We start from the raw sequence: 15,820 nt of genomic DNA on the forward strand, positions 1-15,820 counted from the left end.
GCACCCAGTCCAACCTCTGTGTGTGGCAAGTAGCATAAAACACATCATGTGTGAGAGAGATGGATGTTTTCTTTTTCTCCATTAACTATATAGCCATGAGATATTGCTGGAGATATTGGGGCACAGCATATTTTCTCTCCATTAGGTACATTTCCCCCTCAGTTAGTCCTAAACAATGGCTCAGGTCACCAATAACTTGAGTCCTATTTTCAGTGTGTATTTCATTTTGCCCTCTTACTCTTACCACTGTGATTACTTTTAGTGCTAGATTAAATTACCGGGAATGTATTTAAAACTAGGAAAACATACTTTAAAACTTCTATTAATTGCTATGACCACTATAAGAGTATATACAAAATTTGACATAATTTGAATTGCTGCTTCACACTAAAAATCCTGTGTGTTGCCAAACCAGCCGGAGATTTTTCAGGGTGCATGGCTTCGTTCCTAGATACAAGTGGCAATAATTAAGCCTGGAGGTCACACATACACAGATAACCAAAGTTAGATCTGTGTTGGATAGGATAGGGTATAATCTTGTGACCATTTGTAAATGGTAATGGCTGTAGTTTGCTGACATGGCTATTTGAGCATCCCACAACAATAACTGGTTCCCCATGTATGTAGTTATAGGCTGTAATCAAGTCACCCCCTTACTCTTCTCTTTGATAAGCTAAATATATGTCAGTGTTACAATTTGTTTGAAAACACGAGTCCTTCTTCACCCTCCAATCCCTATACAAATTGTCTGATTTAGGGTAAAATTATTTCTTATTTTCAGGTTTTTAAAAAGGCTGAAATTGATCAGGAGTATCAACAATACATGGGGCAAAGTGTACCCATCATTAGACAGATTCCAGAAAATCCAAAACTTGATATCTATATTAGTAAGGAACACAAGACCATTCATAACTCAGTGCCCCCAGCTACTGGGACTTCTGGTTTTGTGTATAAGAATTACCCCATAGGCAAAATCCTATATCAGGTGTCTCCAGGCATTTCTTTTGAAAGGAGGGGACCATTCACTGTAGTGTATACAGGATCATGGTTCCAAGCCAGGTACTGGACTCAAATGGTGGACAATCCCAGAGAACATCTGCAGGGGTCTTTCAATATTCCTTCCAGACTCACAGCTACACACATGAGATGCCTGATGGGGTGAGGAGCACACCAGGGGCACAGAACAGTACAGGGCACTTGGAGGTCTATAGAAAGTAACCTTTAGGAGCTTCATAGCTGCCCTATGAAGGTTCCAGAGACACCTCTAGGGTGACCACATTTTGTTCCTGTCAGACAACACTACCCTGTGGCTTATCTCAACAACCAAGGGGGAAGTTGGAGCTCTTTTCTACATGTAGAAGCAATGGAGATAATGAAATGGGCACAGAAGAACATATTTTCCATAAGACAAATATACATGAAGAGAGAACAGAATCAGAAGGCAGATGGCTTAGCAGACATGCAGTCAACAGCTCAGAATGGTGTATAAATCAGGACATTGTCAACCTGATTTTACAGAAATATGACCTCTGAGATGTCAATCTGTTTGCTAGTCAGAAGAACAGAACATCGACAATGTACTTCATACCAGGGAAGCAGATGCCAGGTCCCTGGGGACGGATGCTCTCTCACACAGATAGCCACAGGACCTGCTTTACACAGTCCCACCTCTTCTACTTCTAGGGAAGGGAATTCAGAAGATAAGGTGAGAAGCAGCAAAAGGTGATAGTTCTATCTCCATACTGGTTGAGTAGACCGGGGTTTTCTTGGCATTAGAACCCCCATTGCATCTACCAGTAAGACTGGTTATTCTTCACCTATTCTCCATCCAGGCAGTCTACTCAGACTATCTACCAAAGTGATTGGGACTCTTCTCTCTTCCAGAAAGGATTTATCAGTAAAGGCTTACTCCTTTGTCGGGACAAGATATAGCTCAAAACAAAAAACTCAAGGACCCTGCCATCTCAGCTCTTCTGGACTTTCTTCAGGATTGTATGGACAAATGACTTCAGCCACGCACCACAGTGTATCAGATGTCAGCCATAAGTAGTATCTTACATACAGGGTCCTGTGATTCCTTGGCAGGGAATCCTCAAGTATCCAGATTTCTCTGGACTATCAGATTGGTCTGACTGCAGATCTAACCAATCTTTCCTAAATGGGACCTACCACTGTTGCTGAAAGCCCTCACCCACCTTTTTGAACTATTGACATCGGTCACTCCCTTCTATTGATCCATCAAAACCTATTTCTGGTCATTATCACATCTGTTAGATGAGTTTCAGGGTATGTCTACACTACGGGATTAATCCGAATTTATATAATTCGAATTTTGGAAACAGATTGTATAAAGTCGAATGTATGCGGCCACACTAAGCACATTAATTCGGCGGTGTGCGTCCATGTACCAGGGCTAGCATCGATTTCCGGAGCGTTGCACTGTGGGTAGCTATCCCATAGCTATCCCATAGTTCCCGCAGTCTCCTCCGCCCATTGGAATTCTGGGTTGAGATCCCAATGCCTGATGGGGCCAAAAACATTGTCGCGAGTGATTCTGTGTACATCCTCCCCCGTCTCCAGGGAAGCAATGGCAGACAACCGTTTTGTGCCTTTTTCCGGGGCGAACAGTGCAGACGCCATACCACGGCAAGCATGGAGCCCGCTAAGCTCAAGACAGCAGTAATGAACATTGTAAATACCTTGCGCATTATCGTGCAGTTTATGCTGAACCAGAACCTGCAAAACCAGGCTGCGAGGAGTAGGCTACGGCAGCGCGGAGGCGAGAGTGATGAGAACACGGAATTCTATCAAACCACGGGCCCCGGCGCTTTGGAGATCATGCTGTTAATGGAGCAGGTTATAGCCGTGGAACGCCGATTCTGGGCCCAGGAAACAAGCACAGACTGGTGGGACCGCATAGTGTTGCAGGTGTGGGACGATTCCCAGTGGCTGCGAAACTTTCGCATGCGTAAGGGCATTTTCATGGAACTTTGTGACTTGCTTTCCCCTGCCCTGAAGCGCCAGAATACCAAGATCAGAGCAGCCCTCACAGTTGAGAAGCGAGTGGCGATAACCCTGTGGAAGCTTGCAACGCCAGACAGCTACCGGTCAGTCAGGAATCAATTTGGAGTGGGCAAATCTACTGTGGGGGCTGCTGTGATGCTGGGATATAACAAAATTATATGTTACAAGTGCTTATTTATTATATTATACTATCTATTTTAAAATATTCTTTGGTGTTACATAGAAAAGTACACAATTTCTATACCTTTTCCTGCTGTGAAAGAGATTTTTTTATTTCTTTCTTTTGCTTATTCTTTTCTTCTTCTTTCTTTTTCTCCAAGTAATATTTAAGAATGTTGTTCAGTTGTTGCTCATACTGGCTTACATGTTGCAATCCATTCTCTCTTCCTAAAAGCAGTCATACAGGACAATTACATCTTATTTTGCAACATCCATCATATAATCATATTGTCATGATGAAAATATCTAATTCCCAAAACACACCAAAAGGAAATGTTTCTCTAACCTTGAAAACTGGATTTCTGTGAGGAGCCTAACCATTATAAATCAGTGGGGCTCTTCCTCTAATGTCAACAGGCAGTTAACTAATTTAGTGGGTAGAGCTTTGGCATCCAACTCTTCTCTTGCAGCAGCTCCTACCTGAAGCACTTCCTAACATGATAACTCACTGTTTCTCAAGGTGTGCAGTGTGCCCCACATATGGATGTACAAAAGCCTACCTGAGAGTGTCAGTTGTACTTTAGAGTCTCAGTTTTCATTTAAAAAAGTCTCTGACTGTTATGGTTCCAAGGGGAACTTTAAAGACATGAGAATGGGAATATGGCCTGGTCTATGGTGCTCAGGGGTGTGAAAAATCCACATCGGAGTGCTGTAGCTATGCCAACCCAACCCCTGGAGGACACACAGCAAAATCGATGGAAGAATGTTTCAGTTGACCTAGTTACCGTCATCTAGGAGGTGATATTCCTACAGAGACAGCAAAAACCCTTTCCATTGCTGTAGGCTGCATCTACACTACCGGAGTTATGCTGGCATAGCTATCATGTTGTTATGCCACTATAGTCCCCATAGTGTAAACATGGCCTATAACTGATTCAGTAATGTCTGCCTGAGTTTGCAGAGAGCCTGAAACAATAGCTTTGAGGTGTGAACCGCCTCCTTTATTTTATTGGGACTAACTCAGTTGCCAATGATATTTCAGATGTCAACACAGAATCACAGAACTGGAAGGGACCTCGAGAGGTCATCTAGTCCAGTACCCTGCACTCAAGGCAGGACGTAGTATTATCTAGACCATCCCTGACAGGTGTTTGTCCAACCTGCTCTTAAAAATCCCCAATGATGGAGATTCCACAATCTCCCTAGGCAATTTATTCCAGTGCTTAACCACTCTGACAATTAGGAAGTTTTTCCTAACGTCCAACCTAAACCGCCCTTGCTGCAATTTAAGCCCATTGCTTCTTGTCCTATCCTCAGAGGTTAAGAACAACAATTTTTTTCCCTCCTCCTTGTAACCATCTTTTATGTACTTGAAAACAGTTGTGTCCCTCTCAGTTTTCTCTTCTCCAGACTAAACAAACCCAATTTTTTTCAATCTTCCCTCATAGGTCATGTTTTCTAGACCTTTAATCATTTTTGTTGCTCTTCTCTGGACTTTCTCCAATTTGTCCACATCTTTCCTGAAATGTGGCGCCCAGAACTAGACACAATACTCTAGTTGAGGCCTAATGAGCATGGAGTAGAGCGGAAGAATTACTTCTCATGTCTTGCTTACAATACTCCTGCTAATACATCTCAGAATGATGTTTGCTTTTTTTGCAACAGCATTACACTGTTGACTCATATTTAGCTTGTGATCCACTATGACCCCCAGATCCCTTTTCGCAGTACTTCTTCCTAGGCAGTCACTTCCCATTTTGTATATGTGCAACTGATTGATTGTTCCTTCTTAAGTGGAGTACTTTACATTTGTCCTTATTGAATTTCATCCTATTTACTTCAGACCATTTCTCCAGTTTGTCCAGATCATTTTGAATTTTAATCCTATCCTCCAAAGCACTTGCAACCCCTCCCAGCTTGGTATCGTCCACAAACTTTATAAGTGTATCCCTATGTCATTATCTAAATCATTGATGAAGATATTGAACAGAACTGGACCCAGAATTGATCCCGGCAGGACCCCACTTGTTATGCCTCTCCAGCATGACTGTGAACCATTGATAACTACTCTCTGGGAACGATTTTCCAACCAGTTATGCACCCACCTTATAGTAGCTCCACCTAGGTTGTAATTCCCTAGTTTGTTTATGAGAATGTCATGCGAGATAGTATCAAAAGCCTTACTAAAGTCAAGACATACCACATCTACCACTTCCCCCCTATCCACAAGGCTTGTTACCCTGTCAAAGAAAGCTATCAGGTTGGTTTGACACAATTTGTTCTTGACAAATCCATGCTGACTGTTATTTATCACCTTATTATCTTCTAGGTGTTTGCAAATTGATTGTTTAATTATTTGCTCCATTATCTTTCTGGGTACAGAAGTTAATCTGACTGGTCTGTAATTCCCCAGGTTGTCCTTATTTCACTTTTTATAGATTGGAAAAGGGCAAATATAGTGCCAGTCTTCGGGATTGTCTCCTGTTTTCCATGACTTTTCAAAGATTATTGCTAATGGCTCAGCTATCTCCTCAGTCAGCTCCTTGAGTATTCTATGATGCATTTCATCAGGTCCTGGTGATTTGAAGACATCTAACTTGTCAAAGTAATTTTTGACTTGTTCTTTCCCTATTTTAGACTCTGATCCTACCTCATTTTCACTGGCATTCACTAAGTTAGACGTCCAATCCCCACCAACCTTCTTGGTGAAAACCGAAACAAAGAAGTCATACCTCTGCCATTTCCACACTTTCTGTTATTGTCTTTCCCCCGTCATTGAGTAATGGGCCTACCCTGTCCTTGATCGTCTTCTTGCTTCTAATGTATTTGTAGAATATTTTCTTGTTTCCTTTTATGTCCCTAGCTAGTTTGATCTCGTTTTGTGCCTTGGCTTTTCTAATTTTGTCCTTTGTGGTGTTTGTTTATATTCATCCTTTGTAATTTGACCGAGTTTCCACTTTTTGTAGGACTCTTTTTTGAGTTTTAGATCATGGAAGATCTCCTGGTTAAGTCAGGATGGTCTCTTGCCATACTTCCTATCTTTCCTACGCAGTGGAATAGTTTGCTCTTGTGCCCTTAATAAAGTCTCTTTGAAAATCTGCCAACTGTCTTCATTTATCTTTAAATATTTCACAGCTCAAAACATGTAAGAAAGGAGGGGAAGTATAATAAAGACCTACAACAGTGTTTCCCAAAGTGTATATGTTGTAGGAGGGAGGGACCTGTGAAGGATTAGCCAAGAGGATGCAGAAGATATATTCATTAAGATGTGTAGCCCCTTAACAACAAAAATGAGTCGCAGGAGGAAAGTCTGACCCAGGGAGCCCTTGATGCTAATTGGCAGAGGGCACACAGGGTGCCAAGGGCTTTATAAGAATCCCCTGGATTCAATAGCTGCATAATTGTTCACCAAAGGGTGGCATGTGAGGTCTCCACTGGTCATCATAATCACTGTGAAATGTATGTATAGATAATATTTTAGGTGTTATGTGTCTATATAGAAAATTATGTTCTTAAAGTCTTAGAGTTAAGGCAGCTCACAGGAGATTACAAATTTCAGAAATGTTCCATTCAGGTAGGACACCTATCTCCCTGGCTGGCCATTTGTATACTGTCTGCCTCACACTGCCTTCCTATTTGGATACTGAGCCAGGTTCAAACTGAAAGACATCAAAATGTACAAGAGAGGAAATCTAAAGGAATAAATAGGAGGGGGGTGTCCTGTTTATGAATAAAGACAAAGAATTGGTCTGGTACATCTTGGAGGGCAGAGAGATACACTTGATCCTTCAGCGAGGTGGCAAACAGAGTGTTTGTGTCTGATGAAAGGAGAGTTACAGCCAGGCTGGCTGTAAAGGGCTGCAAGGATTTTGGGTGAGTAATATTCTCATATCTTGAGAGCATCTTGTCAATTAAGTGTAGGCTTTAGAATGCATGTTACTATTTTATATGTAACCACTTTTTCCCAATACTTCTACTTGTTACTCTATGCCTTGTTAAATAAACAAACTAGATTTCATTGTAATGTTGGCAGGCAGCCGAAGACTATCCCTGACAAAGGGGGGAACGCACTGCTGGCACAGAGCTGGAACAGCTAGTTCTGCAGCATCTGCTCATCATCCCTTGTTGCAGGGTGAGGTGAAACGAACAGTATTCCACTTGCTCCTCAGATGGTGTTGAACGGTCGCAGTCACATGAAGGGCATCCATCCAATCCAAAATTTGGAAGCAGCAGAACATCACTGAGCTGGCAAGAAATATTCTCACCAAGGAGTTGAGGGTTTCCCCAAAAACTATCCATTAGCTTCCAGAAACAAGGATCATTTAGGGAAGTGGAACCCTTAGCCACCAAGGTGGCTTTGTGACTCAGGTGAATATTCACTAGAATCCCAGATATTTCTGGGATAGCCTTTAGATTGCTTTAGGGATTGAAATTTTGGCATTTGACTTCTCCCAGAATTCCTTTGATTTATTCCATATATTCCTGGAGAGGGGAAACACTCTCTAGATTTTTCCCTCTGGATGTAATCACTTCCTGGGCACCTGGTCCATGGTGTCTTTCATAGAGCGATCCAGGCCAGAAAAAAATGCTTTTATCTACCAGAACTTCTGATTCCTCTGTGACAAACTGTCTTTCAGTCTCCATGTCCACAGGAGGGTGGGGCTCCTTCTTTATGACCCTCTTCCTCTGTCCCCCTCCCCCCCCCACAAGGAACTGGAGTAGACTCTTGGGTAGGAAGCTCCCTTTTCATTACTAATTCCCTGACTGTAGATTTTGAAAAAAAGTTTTAGAGGGAAGACGGGGAATATAACCAAAGAGGAAAGCTGCAAGTTCTAGCTCTAATTATGCTGCTTGTTGTGTTGGAGTGGAGAAGACCTTTAGTTGCCAAAAGGAGAGATTTCAGTAAGTAAGGGAGGGAAGATGGACAAGTGTAAGTCCCTGTATTGATAAGAGAGAGCTGAGAGGAGGGACTGATGGCTGAAAGGTCAAATTCAAGAGGTGGACGGGGCTGAGGTTTGAACTGCAGGGTCTGTAAGGACTTCAGGCCCCTACCCATATTATACCTTGTGCTGGGTTTCAGCTGTACATCCATAGGCTATGAGGGTTGCCTGGCACTGGGCTGTTTGGTGGACCTCACTTCTTGACGATTTCACTTCCTCTTTTCACCTGACTTGACTGAGTGATCTGATTGTTAGAGGGGTAGAGAAGACCAATGAGAAGATGGGAGCTGCTTCATTAGAGGAGCTGGCTGTTAATACTCTTTTTTTTAACTTGTTGGCTCCCTGATGATATCAGGAAAAGAAAGAGCAGCCTCATACTCGCACGCTGATTACAGGCTGCTAAGCACCAGTAACTGTTTGCAGATAAGCTATAGGGTAGATGCTTAAATAAGATGCAATATAGTTTTATTACAGACAGAAAAAAACCTATTCCAAATAGGAGGTGATTTTAAAATAAAAAATATTAATTTTTACCTTCACAGTGGTGAATTACGCGTCCCCATAGTTTGTTCTTACTCAAGCAGGCTAGATTTCCCACAATCAACAAATGCCTTTTTCCTCTTGTCAGAGCCACATTCATTCTCTTTTCTGAGTCTATGAACCCAACTTGTCTTGTTCTCACACATGACAAAACAATGATTTCCTTTTCTGCTCCTTGGAATGCATCTACAGTAGACACTTGGACAGCTTTAATCTCAAGAGCATCCAAGTGGACAGCACTAAGTAAATTAGAAATCTGTGGACAAATGAAGATGGTGGAGAGTCATTGGTTTCTAAATATACTAGTTACATAGTCACACTCACTCATATCTCCAATAAAAATACATTAAACAGACTAGCAACTCTGTTGATTATATATTACAGGAGTACCTCCATCAAGTGTAAACACAAAATTTTGCACTGAGTCTATCCCTGACACAACATCCATACATCTAATGAGGGACAGCGTTCCTTCCTGGCAACCGGAGAGCCCTACATAAGACTTTGTGAGGACAGAGTGACAGGTACATATGACATACAAATCCTCATTTGCTAAATAGAGAGCATCATGTTAGACACAATGATTCCATTCCTGGCATACACATCAATTCACAATGGGCTTCCCATCCATTAATTAAAATTAGAGAGGTTCTGATGTATTATCAGTCAGTTTTCTATAACCCTGATTACGCTGGGCAGTGGGAATGAACCAAACTTCTGAGACAGTGAATCTCAGCTGTATGAATTAACACAATCCTTCTGATTTGTCTATTAGCAAAGTTATGCAAATTGCTGTAAATGTGTTTAACAGCAAAGTAAATGCAAACTTTGATCTATCTATGATCAAATGTTGTTTAGCGCTCCTTCTTCACTTTTGAGTCCACCAGGAACTAATCCAGATTGCTCAATTCAAAGAAAGACTGTTTATCACAAGATTTGTTCTTTTGGAAGAAACAGAACTATATACACATTAACAATTTTTAATAAAGAATAGAAACTTAAATTATGAAGAAAAATGCTTTATTGCAACTTCTTAAGGACAGCCATACAGCGTCAGTATCCTGTCCTCTGAGATTGGCCAGTGCAAGCTGCTTTAGAGGGACTGAACCGAACAGGGCAATTTCAGTTGTCCAGTCCCAGCTTCTGGCAGGTGAAGGTTTAGGAACACTCAGAGCATGGGGTTGGGTACCTGAACATCTTAGCTAATAGCCACTGATGAACCTATCCTCCATGAACTTTTCTAATTCTTTTTTGATCCCAGCTATACTTGTGGCCATCACAACATCCCCGGCAATAAAGTTCCACAGGCTGACTGTGCGAAGAAGTATTTCCCCTTGTTTTAAACCTACTGTTTATTAATTTAATCAAGTGATTCCCAGTTGTAGTGTTATATGAAGGGGTAAATAACACTTTCCTGTAACTTTCTCCACACCATTCATGATTTTATAGACCTCTATCACTTCCTCCCTTTGTCGTCTCTTTTCTAAGTTGAACAGTCAGTCTTTTAAATCTCTCCTCATAGGAAAGCTGTTCCATACCTCTAATCACTTTTGTTGCCCTTTTCTGTACTTGTTCCAATTCTAATGTCTCTTTTTAATGAGACAAGGTGACCAGAACTGCACACTGTATTCAAGGTGTGGGCGTACAATGGATTTAGATATTGGTATCATGATATTTTCTGTTTTATTACCTATCCCTTTCATAATGGTTTCTAGCATTGTTAGCTTTTTTAAAGGCTGCTGCACACTGAACAGATGTTTTCAGAGAACTATCCACAATGACTCCAAGATCTCTTTCTTGAGCTAATTTAGACCCCATCATTTTGTATGCATAGTTGGATTATTTTTTCCAATGTAAATTACTTTGCACTTATCAACATTAATTCCATCTGCCATTTTGTTGCCCAGTCACTCAGTGTCATGAGATCCCTTTGTAACTCTTTGCAGTCTTTTTGGACTTAACAGTTTTGAGTAGTTTTGTATTTTCTGAAAATTTTGCCACCTCACTGTTCATCCCCAGATCATTTTCCAGATCATTTATTAATATGTTGAATAGCACAGGTCCCAGTACAGATCCTTGGGGAACCCTTCTATTTACCTCTTTCCACTGTGAAAACTGACAATTTATTCCTCCCCTTTGTTTCCTACCTTTTAACCAGTTATTGATCTATGACAGGACCTTCCCTCTTATCCCATGACTGCTTAGTTTGCTTAAGAGCCTTTGGTGAGGGGCCTTGACAAAGGTTTTCTGTATATTATATCAACTGGATCACCATTGCCCACATGCTTGTTGACATACTAAAATAATTCTAATAGACTGAGGCATAATTTCCCTTTAGAAAAGCAGTGTTGACTTTTTCCCAACATACTGTGGTCATCTGCATGTCTGATAATTCTGTTCTTTACTATAATTTTAACCACATTTGCCTGGTACTGAAATTAGGCTTACCAGCCTGTCATGCTTACCAGCCTCTGGAGCCAGTTTTAAATATCACCATTATATTAGTCATTCTGCAATTTCATATTTGAGTTCCTTCAGAACTCTTGGGTGATTACCATCTGTTTCTGGTGATTTATTACTGGTGAATTTATCAATTTGTTCCAAAACCTCCTCTATTGACCCCTCAATCTGGGACAGTTCCTCAGATTTGTCACCTAAAAAGAATGGCTCTGGTGTGTGAATCTCCCCCACATCCTCTGCAGTGAAGACTCATTCAAAGAATTCAATTAGCTTCTCCACAAGTTTTCCTTGAGTGCTCCTTTAGCATCTCAATCATCCAGTGGCCCCCATTGACTGTTTAGCAGGCTTCTAATGTACTTTAGGACTAAATCAAAAAAATTGCCTCTTCCCTTGTGGCCTTCAGGACAAGCTGTTCCAAGAAGCACTCATTTATGTTGCCTAGAAATTCTATCTCTGCATCCATTCCTGAGACAACATACCCAGTCAATATGAGGATAGTTGAAAATCCTAATTATTTCTGAGTTTTCTGCCGTTGTAGCCTCTCTAATCTCCCTCAGCATTTCACCATCCTGGTCAGGTGATTAGTAGTATATTCCGACTGTTATACTCTTATTGTTCAAACATGGAATTCCTATCCATAGAGATTCTATGGTGTAGTTTGATTTGTTGATTTTATTATTATATTTGAATTAATGCTTTCTTTCACTTATAGTCAGGGCCAGCTCTACCATTTTTGCTGCCCCAAGCGCAAAAAAAAAAAAAAAGCCGCTCAGACTGTGCCGCCCCAAGAATGGACAGAAATGCCGCCCCAGGCACGTGCTTCCTCCACTGGTGCCTGGAGCCGGCCCTGCGTATAGTGCAACTCCCCTATGTGCAAAACCTACTCTGTCATTCCTATATATTTTGTCGCATGCTATTACTGTGTGCCAGTGATTCTCCTCATTCCACAAAGTTTCTGTGATGCCTTTTATATTAATATTCTCATTTACTGCCAGGCACTCTAGGTCACCGATCTTAGTATTTAAACTTCCAGCATTTCTATATAAGCACTTGTACATTTTGTCAATATTCAGTTGCTTGCCTTCATGTATTACATTTAAATGGGACTCATTTATGGTTGACTGGTCATCACATCTTGTGAAAAGTATAGTACATACCTTATACATCTGTGACTTATATAGTGTAATCACCCCAATCATGGATCCCTCTATTCCACTCGCAATCAGAGACTGGATAAGCTTGATTATAAAATAAACTTCTGCCATATTATAAAAGCTATTATCTCTTTCAATCTGGAGATGGGAAAGAGATTTCAAATTATGCTCTGCTGAAAGGCTATTTAAAAAAACATTTAGCCATCCAATGATAATGCAAAAACTATAACAAGTAAAATCCCAAACCAAGGTATCTATTGACTATTATAGAAGTTATTTAAAAACCTACCTGCTCTGTCCCATTAACATTAAAGAAACATAATGTTGGAAGCCAATCCAATAGAGGACTTCTGTCCATCTCTGAAATGCCATCCAACAGATTTCCTTCATAGAACAGGTCATTGACTACAGCACTAATAGCAGGGTGACAGCGATACTGTGTCCTCAGAAAGATTGCATCGTGTCCCTACAGAAATGCAACATTAAAAAAAAGTGAAGAAAATGTAAATAGTTGCTAATCACTTTCCAATACATTGCAGGGAAATTGCTTAATAATTTATATCAATCAAGCAACTAATAGAAAAGATTTATTTAGATCAGTGGTCCCCAAACTTTTTTGTTCACTTCCGCCCGCCCCCTCCCCCCCCACACACACTTACTTATCTGGTCTGTGCCCCCACAGAAGCCAGAGTTGGGAGTCGGGGCCAGAGCCGTGATGGGGAGCCAGGGCCTGGAGCAGGACCAGGGCCGCGGCAGGAGCTGGGGCCAGAGCTGGGGGCAGAGCAGAGCTGGGTGGCGAATTGAGGGGTTCAATTACTGATAAGCAATACTTAGAAAAAAAATCTGGACAAAACAACTTAAAAAAATCACTCTCCTAAAATAACATTTACTTTAAAATGCATTTAGATTAACTACCTCAGAGAACACAGGAGTGAAATCCTGGCACCACTAAATTCAATAGGGCCTGGATTTCATCCCATATCTTTTTAAAAGATGTGTTTAGCAGCACATACCATCAAGCAAAGCCGGTCAAAGAGAGTCTGCTCCAATCCATTATTATGAGCACCTTCAGACCCTTGAATAGTTGGTGGAAGCTGCCTAGGGTCTCCAACTAGAATCAGCTTTTCACACTCAAACCTGCAATCAGTATTCCAATGAAAATCCAAAACACAAATTCTAATTGTTATAAGTACTGTAATTAATTCATTTGTTACAATGTGGTTCTCCTTATAATTAGGAGTTTGCTTTGTACTGGGTTCCTCTTCTATTAACACCTTGTGACAGAGTGAACTGTCAAATGTGGGGAGAAAAAAAACAAACAAAAAAACCCCCCAATCCCACAAGCAGGTGACGCCAATTAACCTCTTAGGGGCTGCTAAGAGTGGGAGGAGTCTGGGCCTATATAAGTCAGACCTAGCACATTCCAAGGGAAGGAGAGGCAACATCCAAGAAGACTGGGATGCTGAAGGAGTGCCAACGTGGCAAAACAGTGCCAGAAAGGGGAAGGAGAAGAAAACAAAATCACTTGGGGGAAAATGTTCTCAGTTTAGGAAAAGTTGGGCCTAGGCTGGGTCTTGCCTCCCTAGGAAACCTTGGACTTGCCTGAGAGGTAAGATAATTTATGAAAGACTTTGATTGTAGATGATGGTAAACTCAATAGTGATATAAACCCCTTTTAAAGGTACTCCAACATTCTCTCTAGTATCCTTTTTCTTCCCCCACCTCTTCTGTGATGGTGAGATCATCCTGGCCCCCCAGGCAATGGCTTGGTGTCATGTGGAATTTGGAGCTTAGCTGGAGGGCCAAGTCATATTCATGATGAACTTCCTGGAGCTTTTAAGAATCCACCAATTCACATCCCTCCTTTGTCAACTGAATTAAATAGGTGTCCGCTAAATGCATACTAGTCCAGAATTTGTCTTTTCTCTTTATATGAGTAAATTAATTATGTTCTTAAAATACTGAAGTGTGATTGTTAATTAAAGTTGTCACTATTCACTAAAGGTCATCGCTAAACAGAAATGTAAACCGTTGATTTGTACCTTGCAATGGGAAGAAGAGAAACAGGTTCTGTCATCTGACTGCACTCATCCAGCACCACCACAGGAAACTTAAAGTTATTCATGGAAGGGAATGGGCAGGCAGCACAGGTTGCTCCAACCACTCTCACCTTTGGGGAGGTGAGGGGGAAAGAGATTTAATAACCTACACAAATACATTGCTACCACTTCCATGATAGCATAAGTTACATAATTAAATTTCTATCTATCTATCTAGGCATTTCTAGTGTACCCATCACTGTGGTATGCAGATACCAAAGACTGAATTTCAACTTCTACTCTAACATCTCCTGGTACACACACTTCTTCAAAGCTGCGTTAACACTTTTGCCCCCTCCCACACAGGTAAATCTTTTATATTACATTTAAGGTTCCAGAGGACATCTCTTATCTTGTGATTCCTTTTCTTCAATACATTTAAAGTAGAACTCAGTCATACAAGCTTCATTTACTAAAGTATATTGGGGAAAAAACTTGTCAGGGTCTAGTGGTTTGAGCATTGGCCTGCTAAACCCAGGGTTGTGAGTTCAATCCTTGAGGGGGCCACTTGGGAATCTGGGGCAAAATCAGTACTTGATCCTGCTAGTGAAGGCAGGGGGCTGGACTCGATGACCTTTCAAGGTCCCTTCCAGTTCTAGGAGATGGGATATCTCCATTATAAATTAAATTAAATAAATATCTCATTCTACACCAGTATAAGCTTTGACAGCATCAGACATCAGAGGGGACTGCCAGTTTATCCATGCTTGACCTCTCAAGTAAAGATTTTTAAAATGTTTATTCTCTCTTCTTTCAATCACTGTTTAGTACCTGTTGCAGAATAGCTTTATTGGTTCCCAGCTTATGATGTTCAATACTCTTCCTCACATATATTTTTTCTGCCGGAGTTAAATCTTTTTTCATCAGGGCAAGCAGTTCTTTTAATTGTTCATTTTCACTTCCAGAGCCAGCATGTAAGCTTTAAAAATATTTTGAAATGAGTTATGAATAATGACTATAACTGCTTTTAGCACTCAAATGCAGGAAGTATATAAAAATAGTTCTATTCACAACTTCAGTGTGACTGATTTAGTTAATGTTTGTAAATCTTCACAATATCCATGTGAGATAAGTAAGATTCTCTCCATTGTATAATGGAAGACACAACCAATAAGTCATGAGTGCCCAAAGCCACATAGCAAGTCAGCTACAGTCTGGATTAGAATTGAGGAGTTCATTTTTCATTCTTATGCAGGTATGTTTATAAATGATATCTGTGTGACACTCAGCTGGCGATTCTGAGTAATTGAACAGTTTTCAAAGCTCTTTTCAGTTCATGCTATGCTTTAATTTAAATTGCACAGAAAATGCTATCTAGATCACTTCTGCTTAAATCATACCAACTTTTAAACAGATGTCTAAAACCCAAACCATTTTAGGTTAATACCGCCATATAAGACTGTTTGATTACAAACTATAAGCCATTACAACTATTACATTTTCT

The 15,820-nt window shown here is 40.8% G+C and overlaps 1 protein-coding gene across 1 annotated transcript in view; it reads right to left on the minus strand.

Moving 5' to 3' along the window:
• Positions 1 to 3,262: 3,262 nt before the first annotated feature.
• ZGRF1 (zinc finger GRF-type containing 1) overlaps positions 3,263 to 15,820 on the minus strand; it is a 48,461-nt gene continuing 35,903 nt past the window's right edge. Inside the window, exons 23-29 of the mRNA XM_034771260.1 lie at positions 15,148 to 15,295; positions 14,320 to 14,447; positions 13,291 to 13,414; positions 12,567 to 12,743; positions 12,281 to 12,415; positions 8,658 to 8,919; positions 3,263 to 3,411 (exon numbers count right to left, since the gene is read on the minus strand). Coding sequence (XP_034627151.1) covers positions 3,263 to 3,411; positions 8,658 to 8,919; positions 12,281 to 12,415; positions 12,567 to 12,743; positions 13,291 to 13,414; positions 14,320 to 14,447; positions 15,148 to 15,295 — 1,123 coding nt within the window. The remainder of the gene's footprint in view (positions 3,412 to 8,657; positions 8,920 to 12,280; positions 12,416 to 12,566; positions 12,744 to 13,290; positions 13,415 to 14,319; positions 14,448 to 15,147; positions 15,296 to 15,820) is intronic.

Source organism: Trachemys scripta, chromosome 5, assembly GCF_013100865.1.
Source record: "Trachemys scripta elegans isolate TJP31775 chromosome 5, CAS_Tse_1.0, whole genome shotgun sequence".
NCBI lineage: Eukaryota > Metazoa > Chordata > Testudines > Emydidae > Trachemys > Trachemys scripta.